This window comes from Desmodus rotundus, chromosome 2 (assembly GCF_022682495.2).
Source record: "Desmodus rotundus isolate HL8 chromosome 2, HLdesRot8A.1, whole genome shotgun sequence".
Classification (NCBI taxonomy): domain Eukaryota; kingdom Metazoa; phylum Chordata; class Mammalia; order Chiroptera; family Phyllostomidae; genus Desmodus; species Desmodus rotundus.
Window position 1 is genome coordinate 100,219,716 of NC_071388.1, and position 24,347 is coordinate 100,244,062.

Below are 24,347 nucleotides of genomic sequence, written 5' to 3' on the forward strand. Positions count from 1 at the left end.
GCGGTGTGGGAGGGGGGTGCTTTCCACCCGCACTGCCGGAAACCTTGTTTTAGGGCCACCTGGTTCTTGGTTTCCACCCTGGGCGGCTGGGAAACTGCCAATCCACACCTAGGTCCCCGCCCGCAGGGAGTTCTGCTCCTACAGTCAACTGAGATTGGCCCGAACATCGGCCACTTTCTGGCAGTGTGATGCGGCGTATCTTTTAAAGTATCTAATTCAGTGTCCTCATTCTTGAAATGGGGACGGTAAAGATAACCCACCTCGCAAGGTTTTCCCGAGGGTCGGATGAGAAATCTGAGGAGGAAGCTCAGTAAACTGGAAAATCATACAAGAGTGGAGGAGGGGTGGGCCAGGGTACCGGGAGTGGTGGGCTCTCCAAGAGGAGTTTGCTACGTGTTTGAGAAATGCCTCCAAGACTTCCTTGGGAGAGGTCTGAATGGGTGTGTCCACAGCGTCCAGGGCTGACCTTGGTGTTGGCCTTGGTGTTGCCTGGGTGTGTGATGGGATAATGCGGCTTCTTTCCATATTTTTCCATAACTTCTGGTCTCCCTTATTTTAATACCATCTTGACTTCTTCTTTCCTGAAGTTTCAAGGGAATTTCTGCCTCTGGCACCCTCTCCAACCCAGATTTTTCCTAGTTTGGGGTGGGTGTGTGTGACAAAGACCCTGGGCAAACAGGAGAAAAAGTCGAGTGTGGATTGAATTGCTTTAAATAATTCCATCTGTCAATACCCTGCCATTTTGGGATCACAGTGAGGAGTGGCCTCTGTCTTCTGGCTGTCTTGAAATTGGTGGGGAAGGAAGCTCCCTGTCCCCCTAGGTCTGAGCATTCTCCCTCTGGGAGAGAACCAGGCTGGAGTGGGGCAGTGTCAGTTCACCAGCGTCTAGGTGTGCTTGATGATCTGCCTGCATTCTCTTCCCTGGAGCCAGCTGGCCTTGGCAGGTGTCTAGGCCAGGCAGAACTGCAGGAAGGTGCTGAGGGGACCATCTCCAGTGAGATTTCCCATCAGGTCTTTGCACTTGGGCTGTTTTAGGAGGTCCTGCTTTCCTCTCTTCTTCCTTTCCCCCTCTCTCCTGTGGAAGTAAAAAAGGGCTTGGGAATTTGACCGGAAAGAAATTTTGTTCAGCAAATATTTATCAACCACATTGTCAGGAGCTAGGTTAGATTTTGGGTGGAGAGCAAAATACCCATTGTCCCTGCCATCCTGTGTTGCCCTGGGTTGGGAAGGGGAGTAGTCCCGTGAGCAAAAAAAGACAGAACAGTGAATGCTAATATCTGAAGAGCTGGGTGCTTCGGCAGAATGGGAGCCATACATTAATTCAGAGGGAGGGTCAGGTATGGCTTTCCTGAGGCAGTAGGTTGAGCAGTCAGGAGGGAGAGTGGGAGTCAGCAGTTAAGGACTGCAGGTGCCCTCCACCAAGGGGTTTGGAGGAGTGGGTAGGTTTGCTGAGAGCACTCGAACCTGGAAATCCCTCAGCAAAGAATTGACGTTTTTCTCTTTTCCCCAAGCCCTTGGCTTAGCAGGTGAGAGACACAGGTGCACGGCCAGTGGTGAGTGGCTGGTGGACACTAGGGTGGACTTTGTAAGTCTGTACTCTATGTCCCTCTGATAAGGGTTTCCAGGTACCGGAAGTGGGTTGAGTTTCTTTATTCACTCAGTATTTACTAAGGGCTAATATGTGCACAGCACGGGGCTGTGACCTGAGGGATACAAAGAAGTGTAAAGAGTCTACAGAGTTTCGTGGGCAGGAATGTATACCCACCACATGTTTTTAATAGCAGAGTATGGAAATGGCTTCAATGCTCAATAGTAGTGGCAAGGTTAAATGACTTTGGCCCTGTCCACACCCTGGGAAGTGATGTTTGTGGAGAATATTTATATTTGCTAGAATGCTGTTATTATAAAAACATTTTGTGATGCTAATAAAGATGATCTAAGGACATAGAAAAGTTTTCTAGTGTGATAAGTAGGGGGAAAAGCAGGATAAAAGCCAAATCCCAGGAGCGCTGAAGGTGGCTGCCGAAGTGTTTGAGGGTTTTAGAAGCGCATCAAGATCTGAACAGTGGCTGGTCTGGAAGGTGGAGTTGTGAGTGACTTGTGCTTACTTTGTATGGTTTTCTGTGTTTTCCAAGTTTCCTATATGAATATATATTAGTTTTTGATCAGGAAAGTTAATAAGGGAACATTTTTTAAAAGGTTCTCTTGGGGGCCTCAGCCTTCCAAAGGATACTGGGATAGAAAGAGTCAACACTTTGGGACAAGTTGATTCTAGCCCTTCGAGGCTGGGTGGGTGTCTCTGCCCATGGGGTCTGTGGCTGAGGAGACCGAGCTGTTCCATCCCCACGCCTGCGCCTGCAGCTGGCTGCCCCTTCCTGCTGTCCAGCTCAGCAACTCTCTACGGCTGGCCAAGCCTTGGAGCTAGGCTGTGTTGAAGTTTTTACTGGTCCGCAGTCAAGTTGGAAAAATAACAGTGGTGAGTGTTTCCCTTTTTTGTATTTTTCTTGATGAATCCAAGTATTTTCAGTTTAAAAACTTACTCTTTTGATATGATGTCCATGTTTGGGGATAGGGAGTGGTTTACAGTATTCTTTTGAAAAATGAAAATAGTGATGGTATATTGTGATTTTTTAAAAAGTCTTTTGATAAAATTTATTTTTAAGTATATATAACATATATTACACATATTTAAACATATATGTATATATGTTTAAAGTATACTTTTAAACATAAAACAAAGTTTATGTTTATATAAACTATAAAAGTATACTTTTAAAAGTATACTTTATGTATATATAAACATAAAGTATACTTTTAAACATATATATTTTAGAGTATATCATGCCAATCTGTGAGATTCAAAAGTCTGAGAACTACCGCTCTACTCAACTCTCATTTCATAAAAGAAAAGTGAGGCTCCAAGAGGGAGAGGACTCACTCAAGGCCACCCGGTTGCCAAAGGCAGAGCTGGGATTAGACTGAGACTTAGGAATTATAAATCAGGGTTCTCCCCCCCCAATCTCTGTCATCCCAGCGCCCCACCCCCCATCTCCTACATGCTTCCCTCCTGCAAAGCCGCTGCCAGAGCCCCTGCCTGGGTGGTGGCTTGAAGCTCAGAACCTGGTGGGTGGAGGTGCAGGAAGCAGGAGGTGTTTGCCTCTGGTCTCTCCTGCAGAGCTTTTAATGTACACGTATTTAGATTCTATATTATATATTTAATAGGCTTCTGTGGGTTGGCCTGGGAAGCTAATTGCCATTCGTAATGCTGTTTGGAACCCAGAGTGTACTTCTCCCACAGAAATAAACACATTACAGAGGAAATTTTAAAGCAGAACTTTAAGGAGTAAGTTGGAGGGATGGCCGAATGCCCTGTGAGTGGCAAGCACTGAGGGCTGCGGACTTGGGCACAGTCCAGGTACCGGAGAAGGGCCCCAGCTCACTGCTCACAAAGGAGGGCACATGTTCGGCTGAAGGATTCGTGTTGCTGTTGACAGAGAAAGGAGACCTTTCCCGACAAAAATGTGGGCAATGAGGAGTGATGGGCCGGGCTGGCTGGTGGGAAGGATTTGAGTCGGGGGGGTTGGGGGAATAAGACTGCAAGGGTGGATCGTAAAGAAGCTTACATGCTGACTTTTGGACTTGATTCCGTAGGTAATGGAGAGACATGATGAAAGTTGCCCTTTGAATAGCAAGATCAATCAGGCCACAGAGTAGGGTTTCGGTTGAAGTGGAAGAGACGGGATTAATTTTCTCAGAACAGCCCTTTCTTCTTCTTCTCTGTTATCTGCAAGATAAAGTCAACTGTGGTGTTGTGGAAAGAACATGGGCTTTTTGCCAGGTAGACACTCAGGGGCTGTGTGACCTTGGGCCTGGCCTCAGTTTTCCTGTTTGTGAATGGCGGTAATAATAGCCATCCGGCAGAGTTGAAAGGGCCAGAAACCATACAGGAAGCACTCAGCCCAGTGCTTGGCACATGGGAGTGCCCAGCAAGTGGGAGCCACAGCAGTCGTCTCAAGTTGCTGAAGAAGAGGTGCTGGGGAAGCCAGTTAGGAGGAGGCAGTGGTCAGTGAACGGCCAGAGTGTGTGTGAGCAGAGGCTTCAAGATGTGGATGGCGACGTCCTGTGCTGCTGTGATTTTCTCCGTCATAGTTCCTTGGAGCTGGGCTCTTGCCTCGATTCTTGCCCCTCCCCACTGGGCCCCAGCACTGCCTCTGGATTGGCAGATGGAGGGGGCGCCTTGCAGAGAGGATGAGGATTTAAGTGCTCAATGTTTCTCCCCCCTTTCTTCTGAAAGTGGATCCTCTCTTGAGAATAGATATACCAACAACACTGCCTCCCTGGAGGGTTCCGCCCAGCACTGTGGTTTTGTTTGGTGGGGCTCCTGTGTCCCGCTTGGTGGTAGGTTTTGGAGGCTGTCTAATTGACAGCGGGCCTGAGAGTGGCGCGTGGGGTGGAAGGACAGCCGAAGGTCTCTTACATGACCCAGACTAAGATGGTTTATTTGCCCCCCACCCCCACCTCCCTTCTGCCTCCTTCCATTTGTTCACATCCGGTGTCCTAGGTCCTAGTGGGAAAGAGGGGGGGGGCACAGTGCTCGCCGTTGCCCAGCCCATCCCACCGTTGCCCAGCGCATCCCGCAGCACTGATGGGGCCTCTGGCTGCCCATTTGGTTTGTCGATGAGAATTATGACACACCTGGTACATTTGAAGAGGGCTTTAGAGTTTAGTTTGCAAGGCATTTCCACATATTTCATGCCTATGTAGTCTGGAGTCCCATGTTAACTGGTGGTATAAGGTAGTGAAATGCTGTTTCCTGTAGAGAGGGTTGGGTGGGTGGACAGAGAGGTGGGCGGAGATGGACTGTTAGGCAAGAGTGTGGGTGTGGCCAGGAGGGTGGAGGGATAGACAAGTGGGTTGGGACTCAGTGATAGTTCTGGTAGCTTGCCTGACTATTTAAGCAGCCAGGTTGGTAGGTGCTATTTGCTGAAATAGCAACACCAGCCATTTTCCTGGGTGTCTATGAAAGTCGCTCTTCAGCTCCCTGAGGGCCTGAGTAGGGGAGCGGGAGCAGCCAGCTGGACACTTGTCCATCCTTCTCATCTTTCTCAGTACCCCCTTCTTAGCGCTAGTGCCGTTCCCTCTGACCACCTGAGGTCCAGCAGGGCCCCTTCCCACACACCAGTTTACAACCACTTCTAAGTAATTAGCTTTGCAGGCGTGAGGTGGGGGTTAAACACTCCCGTGGAGTGTGGAGTTAGAATAGCCTTTTTGTTCCCCGAGGTCATACTGAGCCCACAGTTTAATGTGCACTCTGTTCCCACAGGGCCTGATGGGGAGCCTGTGCCTGGCTTCAGAGAGTCTAACTCATTACAGCTGGCGCCATGGGGGTGGAGAGTCCGTCCCCCGCGAAGGATCCCACCATATCTTCAACCCCTTGGCAAGAGCAGATGTGTTTAATTCATGAGCAGGTCCTTTCATCCTTGCCTTGGAGGTGTTAGTGGAGATCCAGGTTGAGGGCCCCAAGGTGGGGCTTAACATACAGGTGATTTAGTATCGGAGCCCAGGCAGGGGCTTGGCTGGAAGCGGTGCTGCTGGGCCCAGAAGGCCAGGCTCCGGAGGAGCAGGCAGGTGTGCTGTCATGACGGGGCCTCACCTGACTGGTCCTGGGCAGAGTGCTGGACCTGCCCCTCATTTCAAAGGAGTGTGTGCCACGATCTGCGTGCTCCGTGCGTCACAGGTGTTCGTTCACTCCACAGATCGATGGGTCTTTTTTTTAAGCAGGTATTTCTTGGGAGTCCTCTGTGAGTCAGACGGGCCATGCTACAGCATCGGGGGCATCCTGGTGAATAAGATGGGCACCAGCCCTTTGTCCCGTCGCTTAGTGGGAGAGCCACAGATTTACTATGTGATCCAGGTAGAAAGTGCTGGAAGGAGGAAGTATAAGGTGTAATAGAATGTATAACAGGGGTCCCCAACCTAGTGCAGGGAGTCAGGAAGGGCTTCTCTGAGGACTTAAAGACCCTTTCTCAGAATAGTGTTCTTTAAAAAAAAATTTTTTTATCCTCACCTGAGGATATGTTTATTGATTTTAGAGAGAGAAGAAGTGGGGTGGGGGGAAGAGAGAGAGAGAGAAAAAAGGAGAAACAGAAACATTGATGTGAGAGAGAAACATCGATCAGGTGCCTCCCAAACATGCCCCGACTGGGGATCGAACCCACAGCCTAGGTATGTGCCCTGACTGGGGATCAGTCCCACAGCCTTTTGTTGTATGGGACGGCGTTCCAACCCACTGAAACAGCGGCCAGGGCTAGAGTAATGCTTTAAATGTATAAAACAGAACACATGGAATTATAAAGGGAACCGCAGATACTGCAACACAGTTACCAAATATTATAACAAGTATGTGATAAAACTGTATTTACATACTTTATTAATATCATATAAGAAGACCTAGTGTTAGGTTTGCCAGTTTCTGTAATATTGAATAGCATAAACAGTGTTTCAAGATACTTACATCAATGTAATGTGACGAGAGATGTGATTTCTGTTGGTGGTGACGTCACAGACACTGCAGCGTTACCGGTTTGTTACCTACACTCACAGTAACGGGAAGGCTAAATTTCAGTTAGAGATTTGTGGAGATGTGATGTTTCCCCATACAAATCGTAGATCCCATGGTAAAGAACAATTTTCCAAGAACTTGGGAATAAAAGAGGATTTAGTACCTTATGTCATACTGCAGCTGTGTCTAAGAAGCCCACCTCAGGGCCGTCTAGTGCTCTGGGGAATTTGACTTTGCTTACTTTTCGTTAGGACCCATCCTCTGTGAAGTTAGATAGGATGTACTAGTGCCCGCGTGGTGAAGAGAGGTGTGAAGGTTATTGCCCTGCAGGACACTTACCAGTTTGGTATCTAATTTAGTAGTCTCATGTCAGGGTTCTCTTCTTTAATCAATCACCTGTACATTACTATCTTACAACTTCCTTTTGAAAACCTTTTTTTTGAACTTTTTTCTTTTTTTTTTAAAGATTTTATTTGTTTTTAGAGAGAGGTGAAGTGAGGGAGAAAGAGAGGCAGAGAAACAGCAATGTGTGAGAGAAGTTTGCAACATCGATTGGCTGCCTCTCATGCTCCCTAAACCTGGGACCTGGCCTGCAACCCAGGCATGTGCCCTGACTGGGAATCGAACCCAGCCCACTGAGCCATACCAGCCAGGGCTAACCTTTTTTTTTTTTTTTTTATAGCTTCTTGTAACTTGCCATTTTAGTGGGTCCCTTATTAAAGAGTTCAATAACACTTTGAAATATGCTCAATATCTGTTTTTATGAGTTAGGTTTTTAACATTTGAGAATTATACTTGACCCTGTTTTAAGAACTTCTGAGTGAGCAGGATGTGAGGGTGTGGTGTTCAGAAGGGAGGTCTGGACTGGAGATGTTAATTTAGGGATGCTGCCCAGAAGGTGGATGAGATCCCCCCACAGGGGGAGTGACGAGAGGAAAGAGAAGGTGGACTAAGTAAGCGCCAAGGAACTTCAACATTTGAAGGGGGACTGGAGAGGTAGAAGGGAGACCAAGATTGTTCGCCCGGGTTCAAGAGGGTGAGCAAACCGAGAACTGGAGGTGCCCATAGGGTTATCCATGTGGAAATCATTGTTGAACCCCCACCAGAGCCTTTTTGGTGACGGTGGGGCAGATCTGAGAGAGCTGAGGAGTGGATAGGAGAGAAGCGGGGTGGGGAAGTCTGGCTGTGCAGGAGAGAGTGACAAGGGGTCCAGATGGTGGGTTTTGAAAAGGTGGGCCAGTGGCAGAGGTTTTCCAACCTGGCTGTGGATCCAAACCACCATCAGGGGGGACGTGTAAAAATTGATTGACTTCAGAGGTACAGCCCAGGAATCTGTATTTCTGAAAAGCTTGTTCTTGGAGCTGTTGTGCAGCTACCAACCAGACGAGTTTACAAGTTAACAACATTAATTTTACAGGGTGGATAATACTTGGGTAGCCAAGGCTGCCTCTCTGGGCTGAGTGGTGTGGCAACAAGTTCTGCCCCTGTCGTGAGCCACACACACAACTGACACTGGGAGGCATCACGCGGCTGAGCGAGTGCGGTTTTGCTTTTCTGTGAAGGCGCATGGGGAACTGCGGGCTGGCGGGCAGCAGGGAAAGATGATCACGTTGTCCGTGCAGCTCTTTTTAGTTGGTCATGCTCAGTAGCTAGACTGGAAGGGAAAGCCAGCTTTCTGGCCCCCAGATCATGTGTTCCGGGTGCAGCTATAGGCTGTGAGGGGAAGCTCAGGGGACCTCATCTACACTCACACCTCCAGTCTGAGTCCTGGTGCTGCCCCTTCAGGCCTCGCCCAAGGCGAGTCCCAGAACTCCTTAGAGCCTCAGTTTTCATATCTCGAAAGTGGGGAGAGTACCACATCCCAGACAGATTGTTCGTAGTTGTTTTTCAAACATTTTTACTGCGACCCCTGCAAGGGTAATTATACATTTTTACATTATAACCAAGCAAATACACATGTATAAAACATACAGTTGTACATTTCACTGAATATTTAGACTTGCTGCCTGTGGCACACACTGATGTTTTCTATTTAATGACATTAAAACATGCAGGTGGTGACCCCCCTGAATTGATTTTATGTCTTGGCTCTTGGGTTGAGGCTCGAGGGATGGAAAACACTGGTCAAGACTCCCAACTTTAGAGGGCTGGATGAGATCATGTACCAGTACGGTGTATGCATGGGTCATGAGCACGGAATTGTTATTTTCTCATCAGTTATCAGAGCTTTGAGGCAGGGTTGGATTTCCAGAGCGGGAAGGCACCGGCTCTTCCTCCCCTGCTGCCTAGTTCGTTCTTCTCTCCCTGTGCTTCCTCATCAGCCCAGGTCACGTGTGCACAGGCTGGTGGCCACCCAACACCCTCTAGGCTCCCAAAGAGGTTTTCCAGAACATTAGGGCTTTAGGATCTTAAGTCCCGGTTAAATGCACTGCAGTTGCAATTTCAGGATAAGAAAAGCTGTTTGTGTAAGCTCTCGGATGAGTTGTCCTGCCCCCTGCGTTGTCTCTTATTAACGGCCACATTTGTGCTATGGGGAGTATGGGGAGGGGCACGCTGTGTAGCCCACCTGTAAAGTGTGATTTTTAAAGGAAGCAGAGTATGAGAAATGCAGCTGGCTTTGTATTTGCAGGAGCCAGTGGTCAGTGTGCAAGGTTCCAGGAAGCTGCTCTCCCTGTCCCATCTGGGCGCCGGAGTCTGTCAGACTCGGGTCCAAGTCACAGCTCTCATACTTACTTGCTGGGTGATGCAGAACTAGTTTCATAACTCCTCTTAGTCTCAGTTTCCTTCTCTGTCCATAGGTGTAATAAAAGTGCCTACTTCGTTCACCTGCCAAGATAATTAAATTAGATAATCGTGTGACCTGCCCTGCTTGCTCCTGCTCACACACGATGAGCACTCTGTACTTCCGCTGTTATCATTATCATGGGCTAGTCCCTAGGCCCTGGAATTTGGAATTAAAGAATACGCTCTTGGGTTCTATTCTTTGCCAAATACTTTCCTATTTCTCTCATTCTTTTTTTTTTTTTACATTTATTTTTAGAGAGGGGAAGTGAGGGAGAAAGAGAGGAAGAGAAACATAGCTGCGAGAGACACATCCGTTTGCTGCCTCTCGCACGCCCCCAGCCAGGGACCTGGCCCTCAGCCTCGGCCTGTGCCCTGTTCAGGAACTGAACCGGCGACCTTTCGGTTTGCAGGACTTTGCTCAACCCACTGAGCCACACTACTCAGGGCTCTCATTCTTCATAAACACATTTAGCTCACTCAGCTGCAGCTAGTAGGGGTCCCACATCCTAGGGCCAATATGGCTGTCTGTCCATGTGTCTGTCTGTCTGTCTGTCTGTCTGTCTCTCTCTCTCTCTCTCTCTCTCTCTCACACACACACACACACACACACACACACACTTGCCACTGAGGGACTCATTGTGCTCATTTTTATTTTGAAACCTGCCGAGTAGACATTCAACGTTGGGAAATATTGGTGGTGAAATCTCCACACTTGGTTTGAGGGTAGGCCACACACTTGGCCTCACTCCTTGTGAAAAATTGTGTATAGCTGTGGTGGTTGGTGACAGATGCTTAAATTTTGCCCTTTGAAGGGGCATAAATTACTCACATTTTATTTTATTTTTTTGATATATTTATTGATTATGCTATTACAGTTGTCCCATTTCCCCCCTTCACTCAACTCCATCCTGCCCACCCCCTCCCTCCCACATTCCCCCCCTATAGTTCATGTCCATGGGTCATACTTATAAGTTCTTTGGCTTCTACATTTCCTATACTATTCTTACCCTCCCCCTCTCTATTTTCCACCTATCATCTATGCTACTTATTCTCTGTACCTTTCCCCCCTCTCTCCCCCTCCCAGTCCCCTATTGATAACCCTCCATGTGATCTCCATTTCTGTGGTTCTGTTTCTGTTCTAGTTGTTTGCTTAGTTTGCTTTTGTTTTGGTTTTAGGTGTGCTTGTTAATAACTGCGAGTTTGCTGTCATTTTTACTGTTCATATTTTTGATCTTCTTTTTCTTAGATAAATCCCTTTAACATTTCATATAATAATGGTTTGGTGATGATGAACTCCTTGAACTTGACCTTATCTGAGAAGCACTTTATCTTCCCTTCCATTCTAAATGATAGCTTTGCTGGGTACAGTAATCTTCGATGTAGGTCCTTGCGTTTAATCTTGGGTAATTTAATGATGTTGTGCCTTGGTGTGTTCCTCCTTGGGTCCAGCTTCTTTGGGGCTCTCTGAGCTTCCTGGACTTCCTGGAAGTCCATTTCCTCTGTCAGTTGAGGGAAGTTCTCCTTCATTATTTGTTCAAATAAGTTTTCAATTTTTTGTTCTTCCTCTTCTCCTTCTGGAACCCCTATAATTCGGATGTTGGAACGTTTCAAGATGTCCTGGAGGTTCCTAAGCCTCTCCTCATTTTTCCAAGTTCTTATTTCTTCATTCTTTTCTGGTTGGATGTTTCTTTCTTCCTTCTGGTCCACACCATTGATGTGAGTCCCAGTTTCCTTTGCATCACTATTGGTTCCCTGTACATTTTCCTTTGTTTCTCTTAGCATAGGCTTCATTTTTTCATCTGGTTTTCGAACAGATTCAACCAATTCTGTGAGCATCTTGATAACCAGTGTTTTGAACTGTGCATCCGATAGGTTGGCTATCTCTTCCTCGCTTAGTTGTATTTTTTCTGGAGCTTTGAAGTGTTCGGTCATTTGGGTCATTTGGGCCTTTTTTTTTTTTTTTTTTTTTGGTCTTGGCGCGGCTGTTACTTTAAGGGGTGGAGCCTTAGGTGTTCCCCCGGGGCGGGGTAACACCGGTGGAGGTACGTGGGGGAGGGGCCAACAGGGAGCAATGGCACCCGCTCCACTCTCCACCGGATTTCACCCACGATCAAGTTGGGCCCCTCTGGTGATGGTTCCTGAGTGGGTGGGCTTGTGCACACTCTAGGCCCCTGTGGGTCTCTCTAAGGACCTCTCCTGTGAGGCTGGGAGTCTCTCCTGCTGCCGCCCCAACTCCCACGGGCGTTTTCAATCAGTGGTCTGAGGCATTATTTTTCCGCGCTGGAGCCCTGGGTTACGTGGTCTGCTTCGCTCCCTGCCGTTAGTCCTGGTTTATCTGTGCATGAGTGTGGGGCTGCGGGGTCTGCTAGTAGTCAGACTGCCTGCCCTGTTTGTCCCACACTCCGCCAGTCTCGGTCCCACCACGGCCACGCGAGTCCCTTCCATCCTGGTGCCCGTCTCCGCTCCGCCCCTCCTACCGGTCTGGATGTATGTTTCTTTTTTCTCTACTTGGTGTCGGACTTCCTTGCCGTTCGATTTTCTGTCAGTTCTGGTTGTTCAAGGAGGTGCAGTGTGTCTACCTACGCCGCCATCTTGGTTCTCCCATTACTCACATTTTAAAATTAATGTTCTTCTGTATATCTCTTGCTTGTCTAAGCCATTCTAGGTGTGTGTTGTATGCAAAATACTTTGCAGATACCATATAATAGGTCTTATAAAAGAACTACAAAATGTCAAGTGAGCAGAGGAATGACAGTCAGCTGGAAGGGCAGATAAGCACTATTTTTTTTTTTCTTTTAAAGGAGGATGGGGGGGAGGGAGGGCGGGAGAGAGAGAGACAGACAGACAGACAGAGAGACATTGATTGGTTGTCTCTCGAATGCACCCTGACCAGGGATGGAACCTGCACCTTTTGGTACTTGGGATGGGACGACACTCCACCCAGCTGCGCCACCTGGCCAGGGCGAGGGCAGATGAGCACAGCGCTTTTGTGGAAAGTGCCAGTGAGCGCTTGCTGGAAGGCAGAGGTTCATCAGAAGGACTGTGGAAGGCAGTATTTGGTTGTGTTTTGGGCATCTTTCATATTTTCTTTTTAGATTTTTTTCCCTCTAACTCTAATAATTTCAGACTGATGGAAGATTTTGCAAGAAGAATACAAGGGTTCCCATCTACCCTTTACACAGATTCAACAAGCACTACTTTTTGTCACGTTTGTTTTTATCATATCCTCGCTGTACACATGTAATACAGCATTTTGGTTCAGGACTTAGTCCAGAGCCGCACATTAAATTTCATTGCCTTAGCTCTTTAACCTCCTTTAATCTGGACTGACTTCTCAGTCTTTGTCTTTTGTGACCATGACAGTTGTGAAGAATGTTGCGTAATTTGGGTTTTGATGATGTTTCTCTTCAGTGCACTCTGTCAGGAGGCCCGTGACGTCCACGTGACCCATTACTGGTGATGTCGGCCTTGGTCCCATAGTCCAGGGAGTTTCTGCCAGGCTTTGCGTGTACGTTTCCATTTTCTTCTGGGGAGATGTTATACTTCGAGACTGTTAATTATTTCCGAGATGGTGGCCAAATGGTGGTGAATTTTTCTTTAAATATTAAAATGAGACATGCCTGTTATAGTGAGTTAGAGAAACAGACAAAGAGGAGGAATAAACTCTCTCCAACGACAATGCTCACTTTGGTGCATTTTCTTCTTCCAGTCTTTTTCTGAGCGTAATTTTGCATGTAGTGGTATTCATAACATACCACGCACATTCTGAATTTTATCATTTAAAGCTTAACATCAAAACAAGTATTTTTTCATTGCATCATCTTTGAAAACATTGTTTAAATAGCTGTATTATTCTGTCCGGTGGCTTAGTCTGAATAACCATCCCCCACTGTTGGATATGTAGGCTGTTTTCAACCTTCGACTCTTGTGAGTAAGACCATGTGAGTCACGTCTGTGTCAGAACTTCTGTTAACTTCCTCAGGACAGATTCCCAAAAGTGGAATTACACAGGCAGGGAGCGTAAGTCCTGCTAAGATGCTTGACACATTGTGCCAAGTAGCTTTCCAGAAGAATTGTACTAGTTTAGGCTTTTGCCAGCTCTGTGTGACAGATAGTCGGGCCATATTTTAAGAAATTCACTAATGGTGGTTCTCAACCTAAAACAAACAAAACAAACAAGAAAGCTTTGACCCATCATTCAAGATTTGTGTTGAGATCTCATTTGAATAATTGCCTGTATTTTGAATTATAAAAGCACAGGCATTTGTTTCCCTAAATAAATAGAGTGTGATACGGCATGTCACTCTTTTCGAGCGCTGACACGCTGCCCCCAGCCCTGGGACCACTCTGAGACTCATGGGCGCGCCTGTGTCTAGGCAGGTCATTCTGGATGATGCGGGCCTGAAGGCACCACTGAGGACCATGTGCTGAAGCACAGAATCCTCAGAGGGGTCGTGTTTGCTGTCCTCAGAGCGCGGTAAGCTGACAGGATGGACGGCACGGGAAGGGGAGGAGTGTGAACTTACTGGTGATGGGAGCTGTCCATAGTGAATGATGAAATGGTGAGTGGAGGACAGGGATTTCTCTGGATTAACGTCTTTAGTTCCCACAACCTTCTGGGTCCTATTAGGTTGAGCAGCCTCAGGAGGTTTTGAGTCCTGGGCTCTGGGGGCCTGCTTCGAGGATGGAGATGGCATGTGAAAAATGTTGCAAGGGGTCCTGTATCAGGGAACCAACCAGCCCAGCTAAAGCTGCAACGCATGTCCTGGCCTTTCAGTCTGCTGCAGTGGTCCCCTTCCTAGTAAAGGGCTGAGGCTGTAGGGAAACAGGAGTGTTACTAGCTAATTTTCCTTTTATTTGTGGGTCGTTGTTACCAGGTGACCAAGATACCTGACAAGAACAAGCACACTGAAACCTGAGTAATTAGCAGGAACATAGTAAATCAAACCTTATAGTCTGTCTCTTCCCTTATTACAATTTATTTGAAGCATAATGCATGGTTTGTTTGACGCCTTAGATACTTTGAAATATCCCATCTGGAGCAGATATTAGTATTTCTTTCTAGTTAAAGCTTTTGTTCCAGTAGGTACTCAAAATCTATTTGTGTGTGTGCCAGAAAACACAGTGATAGTGCCTTTAAAAGATTATTTATTTCACTAATGTAGAAGCCTGGAAACGGGTGTTCTAGGGCCAGTATATCACTCTTGGTGTCAGAGACCCAGGTACCTTCTATCTTGTTACTCCACATACTTAGTCCTTCTCATTGGTGCAAGGCGGCTGCTTGAGTTCCAGTCATCTTTCCAAATTCCAGCTGGCAGGAAGGAGGAGAGGACTAAGAAGACTTAACAGCAGATGTCTGGTAGGGAAAGTTCCTGCAGGTTGCCACATAGCACTTCTGCTTCCATTCCAGGGGTGAAATTCAGTCCTGTAACCACACTTGCTGTCTGGAGACGGAGAGGCAGGGCTTTAACCTGGCGGCTCCGAGCCGGAGAAGCGCGGCTGCGTGAGGTGTGAGTGCCTCGCAGCACTTCTCTCCTATCGGTGCGGTCGGTCGTGAGGATAGATTTGCCGAACGCCACAGCTGGAAAGGACTTTGGAAATCACTTGGAGCCACTTCATTTACCGAGGAAGAAACCAAGACTTAGAGAAGGGAGAGGACGTATCCAAGGTCATACAGCCAGTAAACATCAGGGACTGTGCAAAAGTTGGGTTTGGGGCTCTTTCCACCAAACTTCCAGCTCTCAGTTCTCAACTGGCTCACTCTGACCTTGGGTTTAGGTCATCTGTTTTTAACATTTTTCCTGGATCCCTTCACCACCAGTTTCTTAAGAGTCTAGACTTTTGGATTCTGACATTTCAAAACTATTTTGAGCAAAATGTGAGTTACACTAAATTCTTCACAGCTTCTTCATAGCTTCCCAACATAAGAAGGGTATCTTTTTTCAGGTGACAGAGCAAAAAAGGTCAAGTCCCACCTCCACCCTTTTTCCTAAATGTTAAACTTCTGTCCTTAAATCTTCCTCCTTTAGCAAGCTGTTTTTATGTAATTGAATACCTCTGGTTTCATGGTCTGCATTGAATAATGAATCTATAAGGGCAGACAGCCTCCCCGGCTCGAGCGGACGTGAGGGTGCTGGCACACGCCCCAGAGATCGGGAGATTTTTAAAGCTGAGAGTGTAATGTGACAAGGACTGTTCTCTCTATTATTTTCCAGAATTGTACGACTCTTTAGCCTGGTGGCAGTGGTGGGTGAGCTTAAGTGCAGAGGGAGGAGCTTGTGTGTGTGTGCTGTGTGCAAGAGGGAGAGAGTGGTGGAGAGGGAGAGGGTGGTGGAGAGGGAGAGGGTGGTGGAGAGGGAGAGGGTGGTGGAGAGGGGCACAGACTTCTGGACAGAGCCTGACTGACAGCAGATGGGGGCTAATTACCCCAGGACCCCGAAATAGGGGCAGACCACAGGTGCTCTGGGCTTGCGGGAAGCAGAGGATTAGTGTAAATCTCTGCTGGAACCCTCCTTACCACAGGATCTGGAAGAATAGGGCTTTTCCTGGCTGTTTTGATGGGGCCTGCCTGGGAAGGAGGTGTTCCTTTCGGCTTGGGTTGCCCCGAGTCCAGGAAGCTTGTGGGATTGAGAGAAGCAGACCACCACCTCTGGCCAGGAGCTGGGAGCCTAAGCTCTGGTCCTAGCTCCGCTGCTTACCTACTATGTGGTCCTGACAAGTAATTTAGCCTCTCTGAGTCTGTTTCCTCTTCTGTGGGATGAGGCCAGTACCCACTCATTGGGTTTTGTGAGGGGCAAGTGGGCACAAAACCTGGAAGGGACATTTAACATGTGCTGCATGGCCTCCTGTCTGGGTCGCTGTGCAGATGGGTGATTATTCCAGGTTTTGTGATGCTGAGTGTGTGTACGTGCACACTTCTTCCTGCCTGGATGTGCTTGCTGTTTTCTCTGATTGCAGGCTGGGCCCTGGAGAGGAAGGGGTGGTGCCCACTTTACTCTTGTCCTTGCTCTGTGACTTGTCTCACTAACGCTCTACTAAAGATAATTAGTTACTATGTACTTCTGTATGCCAAGCATTATGTTAGGTTCTCTGTGTACTTCCCGCCCCCCCTTTAATCTTCAGCCAGCCCTGCAAGGCAGGTGTCGGCATTAATCCCTCTGCTCTACAGGTGGGGAAATGACATTCTGAGTGGCGCAGCAACTTCGGAGATCGTCATGCTATGAATGAGGGGGCCTGGTTTGACCCGGGTCCGTCTGGCTGCTGAAGCAGTTCTTCTGTGGTGTCTGAGGGGTGGGAAAACACAAAGGGAGCAGGTGAGAGTGGGCTGTTAGGTTCGAGGGCGGGCCCAGTATGGACAGACCCCCGTCAGGAGAACACTGCAGAGAGTCTGGAAGAGGACAAGAGAACCCAGTTTCCTCACCCCGTTGTCTCCTGCAGTGGTGGGGGTGGGGAGGGGACTTACATGCAGGGGCCCTGGGTGCTGCTGGGCTCTCAAGAAGGCCGTATACTCTGTCAAGGGAAGGGGCTTAGGGGTAGAGGGGGCTGCTACTCTGATGGAGGGCCCGAGTGTTCTGAGGGGGGTGCTGCACTATGACAGGGGTTGGGGGCTAAGGAGGCACTCTGATGGGGGGCTCTCTGCGGCCAACGGGGCCTAGCTTTGGGGGCTTCTTTCCCAGCAGCAGCAAATGGCAGGCCATCCTTCCCAAGCTTTGTTTTGCTCTGCACTGAGGGAATAGTTTATGGGTCTCAGCCCACCCCATGAGGGCAGCTCGGCAGTGATACAAATCCTGTTGAAGCAGCTGGTGGGTGAGCAGAAAGGAAGCAGTTATTGGAGCTGATCAGGAGTTTGCGTGGTGAACAGAGGGGGTTTTATTTCTCCTTTCTTCTACCTCTAAAGCGAATGACTTAGAATGTAAAGAGCCTGCCAAGGCAAGCAGCAGTTCCATGACTGGCTTTAAAGGTGTCTGGCTTCCAAAGCACTTCTCAGACACTGCCCTCTCCCCCCGAGGGCTTGATAGAGCAGTTTGTGCATCATTAACACTGTTATTGTTGCCGCAGTTATTGTTGTTATCAGGGTTTGTGGGTCGTGACTGAAGAAGTCTGCAGGAAGGCGCCAGGCGAGGCCAACAAGGCTCACTGGAGCTGCATCTTCAGGAAAGGGGAGAGTGTGCACACCGTAAAGGTTAAAATAGACTGAAGGAGAGGAGAGAGGAGAATGTTAAGTGCCTGGAGGAGTATCCCCTTGGGTTTAGGGGAGGGAGGAGAGGGCCGCCCTCCTGGCTGTCCCTGTGTTTGCCTGCGAAGGTGAGGGTCTGTCTGGGGCCAGACATGGGCTTTCATCCTCCCTGCTCAGAGATGCTAACCCTAGCATCTCAGCTCTTTGCACGTCAGGTCCCTGGGTCCCCCTGGATCTGGCTGTCCCACCTGTTTTCCTGTTACCCCCAAATCTCCAAACCCTGCCTCTCCTGTGCTCACAGATGGGCAGTGGAGACAGCTCACTCTTCTGACCCTGGTGGGTCACCTGTGCTCCTTCTGTTGGCACCCCAGCTCCTGTGCTGGGTGTGTCGTCTCTTCTCAGCACTGGGCTTTTGACCCCCCTGCCCCCATGCTACTGGATTCTCTCCCAATGTCCGGGCCAGTTCACCATGGCCTTTGCTTGCCGATCAATCCCTGCTTTTTGGTGTCTCCTCCCTGGTCTGTGTTGACGCAGCCCTTCCCACCTTTTCCTTCTGTCTGTCCTCCTGTCCTTCCTCCTCCTCTCAGGTGAGGTGTTCCCTCCCTGGGCTTCCCCCTCTAAAACTCTGTGCTGAGACCTTGTAGGCTTGGAGGCTTCCTCTTCAGCTTGTATTGGGGTATCATGCCTGAGTTTATTATCACCTTCCTCAGCATAAGACAAAATCCTTTGCTGTTTCTCAAGTCTTTCATTTTTGGCTATTGTTCAGCCCCTAGTCCAGAATCCTTCGGGTCATTTTAGTCTCTTTGCTTTCCTTGCTTACATATGAACAGTGATTGAATTTTGTTATTTTTCCCTGAGGCTCTTGGATTGACCCATTTCTTTCCACTTGGGCAGCCACCCAGCTGATCCCTCCACCTCCTTCACATCCAGCCTCCTGGTAGCTGCCCAGTCTGAGGTCATGGCCAAATGAAGTTCTCGAGCCAGGCTTTCAACACCTCCAGCCTGGCTCCACCTGCCCTCTCCCGCCACGCCCACACCCAGACCCTCCCCGACTGTGCTGTGGTCTGTCTGGTGTGAGTGGTCCCTTCCAGGTCTCCTGAGAGCTGCCATGCACTCACCGCGCAAGGAGCTCCCAGTGGGTGGTCTCGGCGTAGTCAGCGGGGGTAACCAGTGTGCCTTGTCATGTTTATTATGCTGGACGAACATTTCCCACAGGCCTTCAAGGGGCCAGGCACTGTTCTGGGCCCTGTCCGGCATAGCCAGCTCCTAGCCTAGGGGACCAGGTATTGCCAGGGCAGGTGGGGAGCAGACAGATCCCCTGTAAAGACCTGGCTGTGGGCAGGGCCTGGTGTAAGCCCCAGTGTCATGCCCAGTGATAGCATTCACGCAGAGCAGTTCAGTCAGTGTGTCCCTGGTTGAGCTTAAGTTCTCTGCTGTGTGAGGGTCGACGCAGGGTCAGAAGTTTTGGTGGCTGGCTGGAACGTGGTTTGTTTACTCTGAGGGTGGCCACTGATCAGGTGGCCTGAGGGATTCGCTGGGTTTCACAGGAAGGAAGCGGTGGGTATGCCACGAGGCTTGGCTCTTGCGGTTTCCTCTGTGGACACTGTGTTGTCGCTGTGGCCCAGCTGCGCGCCACTGAGCTGCCTAGGCAGGTGGGCCCTGGGTTCACCCTCCCTCCCCTTTTCCTTCTCCTCAGTGTCAGAAGCATGGGTGCCTGTTAGTCTCAGGAGGGCTGGTCCACAGGTCAGAATCCCTGGGCATTGGGCAAGGGCAGTTGTTTTTCTTAACTGCACATTATTTGAGGATTAAAAATAGCAGAATCAATGTGTTTTTCCATCAGATTTTCCCCCCCTTTAACCATGTGCCTTGAGCTATGGACTTTTTAATCTGAAGCCCATTAGCTCTCTGGGAGCAGCAGAATAAATAACGTGTAACAATCAGGTGGAATTCCCTTTTTGGTGCGCTCCCAAGGTGGGCTGTGTCAGGGCCGTGGTCTGTCCGTGGCTCTGGCAGGGCAGAATGAGGGAGGGACAAGTCCTCAGCTCATCCTCCTGGGTGGTCTTACACTGGTGAGAAGGAACCTTGAAATCTAACGGAAAATTACATTTAGAAACACTAGAATATGGCCACATTTCTGTGTTCTCTGCTGAGATGGGCATTTGCAGTATATAGTATGGTAATGATACTGTTGGAGTGCTTTACGATTTGTAAAGCACGTTCAGTAAGTTATCCCAGGTTATCCTCACAGCAGTCCCATGGGGGAGGCGTTATTATCTCCTTGTCAGATGCCAGGCATTAAGCCTCTACAAGGTTGAGTGATGTTGCTTAGGCATCTTAGCTGTTGAGTGGTAGAGCTCGGACTCAAGACTTCTGGCTGCAAAGAGATAGTGGACAGAGAGGGCGTGGGGTCAGGAGAGAGACTGGGGTTCAGGGCCTGGCCCTGCCTTTTGTTAGCTGTGTAACTTTGGTCAGATAACTGACTAGAGTGGTCAAGCACATCAGATGAGCTGCAGTTGCCTCTCGTTGTTGACCACGTTCCTCCACACCCCCTGTCCTTGCCCCTCTCTGGGCTGCTTGCTCTGCGGGCTGTCGGGCAGTTGCCCTGGACTCCTCTTCACCATCAGCATGGTAATTCTTGCCTCTTTCCTCTTGGATCCTTTGTTTCCCAGATCCCGTGTCTTTATCAGTTTTGATTTACACCTTGTTCCGGTAGGGCATGGGCTCCGGTAGCTTCCTGAGGAAGGGTGCGTTGGCAGAAGACCGTGCTCGTGGGAGACAAGCCTGAGTGACTCCGTACTCACCCTCGAGGTTTGGCTGGCTACAGAACGCCAGCTGGCAGTCGCAGCAGTTGACACTTAGGAAGGCAGTGCTTTGTTGTCTTGTGGTCTGAGACCAGTTCTGACTCCTGGTCTTTAACATGTGGGGTTTTTTTCCATTCTGTGAAACTCAAATCTGCTCTTTGTTAGCAGTGTTGTGAACGTTTTCAGAGATGTACTTCGGTGAGAGAGTTTTTTGTGGGGTCCCCCCCCCTTCGTGCTAGGCCCTCTCAGTTGAAAGCTCACACCCTTCAATTCTGGGGTATTTTCTTCAGTTATTTCTTTGACAGTTTCTTTTCTTCTTTTTCTAGAGTTCCTTTAATTTGGCTCTTGCACCTAATGAATCTACCTTATTATTTTTCTTATCTTTGGTCCTTCTTTTTTTTTTAATTTCTCAATCTCTTTGTTTTATTTTCTAGGATGTTTTTCAATTCTACTTTCAACTGTGTTGCAGTTTTTTTACTTTTATAAGTTTTACTTTCTGAGAGTTTTTTCCTGATTCTCTTTGACTGTTCCTTTCTCATAACATTCTATTCTTGTTTTACGGATGCACTGTTTTATTTCTCTGATAATAGTCATTACAGTTTTGTTGTTTTATTTGTTCTTTTCCCTTTCTTTTTAATCTAAGTTTTCCCTTTCCATAAATGTGTTTCGTGTTAAGGACCCCCCCAGCTGTCCGGCGCGCCTGGTTGTCTGTAGGTGTTGAAAAGCAAGGCCCTAGCACGCCATCAGAGAGTGATTGTGGGGAGGGGCTGAGGGCACTTGTTTGCTGAGATGACCTGGCAGTGGGTATTTGAGTGGGAACTCAGCCGGTTCATGGGAGAATCTCCAAGTCACTGTCTAGGTTTTTCTTGTGCTTCTCAGTTGCCCCAGAGAAAAATTCTCCAATCTCCTGTCTGGGTAAATAAGACTGGCAGCATTTGGGGCACGGGGCTCAGGGGGATGGTTGATCTCAAGGGTCAGTGTGTAGACTTCCCCTTAATCTAACCCTGTTGTTTCTCGGGGCCGCACTTCCACCCTCTGCTTGGTGTCTCCCAGCAGAGCTCTTCTTTTTATAGGCACCGTCTAGTAAGCGCTGTGTTTTCTGCCAGCTAGGCAAGGGGCTCTTGGCCACTGTGAGGGGGTCTGCTGGGTGACTGCTCCTTATTCGGACTTTTAAAATCTCTCTCTCTCTCTCTCTCTCTCTCTCTCTCACTCTCACTCTCTCACTCTCTCTCTCTCTCTCTCACACACACACACACACACACACACACTGCTTTCAGCTTACCTGTTGTCCTGTCTGCATGGGTGACTTGGTATCTCCAGTGCCCAAGGTTTTCAGGGTTCTTGGAGATAATTAGCCCATTTTTGTTGGGTGGTTTCCTGAGATTATTGGCTGAGTAGGGAAAGTAGGAAATCCCTCACCCATCCATTCTCACCCTAGACATCAGAGGTGATCTTACTTCTCTGTGGATTTTGTGTCTTGGTGCTTTGGAGTGGGATGGAGTTTCCACATCGCGCCAGTGTATGGGACAGAGTAGAATATAGACGTTGACCTCCCAGGGAGTGTGTGGTGAAGTGGGTGGCAAGTCCGTCCGTGCGGCATGCTTGTGTCATATGCAGTCTGGACAGCCTTGTGCCCGGAGAAGACAGTGACCTGGAGACTAAGAGTGGACAGGGAGGTGCCTGGGGGGCATGGTGACCTGGAGAGGGGATGGGGTAGAAAAGGCAACTCTAGTCCCGTGAGAAGGGACAGCGCACCCTGTCCCTCTGAAGTAACTGTGCTGTAGGCAGCACACCTGCAGGCACCCCTTTTGCCTCAGGCCTGGCGGGGAGCCTTGATCACGCTCACGCTCCCTGTCTCCTTGGTTTCCAGGCGGTCCTGCCAGTGTGGCTGTCCTCCACAAAGGTCTCCTCGCTCATCGAGAGGATCTCTGACCCCAAGGACTTGAAAAAGCTTCTCAGGACCCGGAATAATGTATTAGTGCTTTACTCTAAATCTGGTGAGTGCCTAGCCTGGCCTTGGGGACATCTGTCGGGGATAGGATGGGATAGGAAGGGAATGAGAGGGGGCAGAGGTGGGAGGTGAGACCTTAGGACCAAAAACCATTCAGGGAGGGTCCGAGATCCACCACGTTTGTCAGCATTCCTCGGAAGATGGGGCAAAGGCACAGAAGGGCCTTAGTTCTGCTGATTTTGGATCCCAGAGAGGTCCTGTCAGTTCTCTTTTATAAGCATTTCTTAAAAAAAGCCTCGTTACGTCAGAAGGGAGATGGCATGTATGTGAGGGAGAACAGAGGACACTGGGGATGGACATTCTGGCTTCCTGGACAGGCATGCTTCTCCGGAGCTGATGAACAGATTGGGCCGGCCTGCTGTCAGCTGAAATGATCCCTGGCTTGGGGGCATGCGTGCAGGCCGGCAGCTCTGACCCTGCATGGCCTCCATCTGTCCCACTCCGGGATGGGAACGCAAGACTGAGTTTGGCCTGGGCTGCACCCTCAGGACAGGGCAGCTTCAGTGGGGGTGGGAGCACGAGCTAGCCTCTTCTGATCATGGGGCAGGCAAAGGCATAGTGGTTGGAGAGAGGTTTGCTTGGCTCTTGGCCCTGACTTTGAACATCTGACTGTTGATATTGTTCCAGCAAGTTAAGTGTTTTTGCTGCTCCTGATGATGCCAAGTTTTCTGTGCCCCAGAGAAGCAACAGCCCATGGCTGGGTGAGATCCGGGCACAGCTCTCCCTGCAGCTCATCCTTGACACTCATTGGCACTGGGGCTGATGGATATCTTGGGTGTGTGTCGCTCCTGGAGCCCACATCCTCCAAGCACCCTGGCACATGCTGCTCCTTGCTGTCCCAAGGGCCTGGCAAATGCTCTCTGAGGTTGTTAGAAGCCCAGCATGTGCCTACCATTTCTCTCCTGTCAGGAATAGGGGTAAACTGAGGCCAGGGAGGAGCAGAGTTGCCCCTGAGGCCTGGGGTAGAGGGCCCTGCATGAGTGTGGCCCCCTGCCCTGAGAGCTCCTGGCACTGGTAGTTGTCAGCACAGGGACACAGTCAGTTCCTTCTCTGGCAGGTCCCGTCAGGTAAGCGTATCATCTTACACAGACTCTGCAAGGACCTTCCACAGAACACTCTTGTTTGCTTCTCTGCCACAAGGGAGGTAGGGTAGGTTGTCAGATAGCGCCCGCTTACAAGTGAGGAATCCGAAGCTGGGAGATAACAGCTCACTTGCCTGAGGTCTCCCAGCTGGTAGATGGTAGAGCTGGTGCTCTACACCGCCCTTCCTTGCTTCTGCTGGAACGTAGGAAGAAATGTATTCTTTCTGCAATGACGGGAGGGCTCCACCACCAGGAAATGATTGTGGTAAGTTAGAGAGTGGCAAGCTGGTGTCCCTTGTTGGCTGCTTGCAGGGTGGGGGGCAGGGCCTGGAGCATCTAACTTTCTCTCCAGCCCTCACCCAGGCTTGGTCTCACTCGTTGGCAGTGGAGTTCCCCGTGCTTCCCATGTATTAGCTCCTCCCTGCTTCAGCAGTGGCCATGGGTGATTATTTTACCTTCCCGCCCCCTGGCCCAGGCCAGGCACTAGACTTGTGACTGAGAGTGGGCTTTCAGAGCGGCACAGCAGCTGGGTTTTCTCCCCTCCCATCCTTGCAATTAGGGCTCCCATTCTGCTGCTGAAAGGCAGGGTGAGGGGAGGGGTACCTCATATTGCTCTACTTTGGTTTCCCACCCCTGCTTCCCAGAGCCCGCCTGCATGGTAGAGCGATGGCCTCTCCCACCTCCGCTGTGCCCTCCTCCTGTTGCCCTGGTGGGGGTTCCTGGCACCGCTCTAGAACGATGCTTTTTGTGCACTTCCACGAAAGGCTTAGCACACTTTGTATTCATAAACAGCTACCATTATCTACACCAGAGAAGGAGATCTGTGGAGGCAAATAATTCAGACATCATTTCTGCTTGGCTTTGGAACATATCACATGGTTTTTGGCAGGGCGGGGAGGAAGGCAACGGACTGTTCTTCCCACCAGTGTCT

At 49.3% G+C, this 24,347-nt stretch overlaps 1 protein-coding gene across 1 annotated transcript in view; it reads left to right on the plus strand.

Annotated features, from left to right (window-relative positions):
• Positions 1-24,347, plus strand: part of PDIA5 (protein disulfide isomerase family A member 5) — a 92,114-nt gene that overhangs the window by 570 nt on the left and 67,197 nt on the right. The window contains exon 2 of the mRNA XM_053918438.1: positions 22,194-22,320. Coding sequence (XP_053774413.1) covers positions 22,194-22,320 — 127 coding nt within the window. The remainder of the gene's footprint in view (positions 1-22,193; positions 22,321-24,347) is intronic.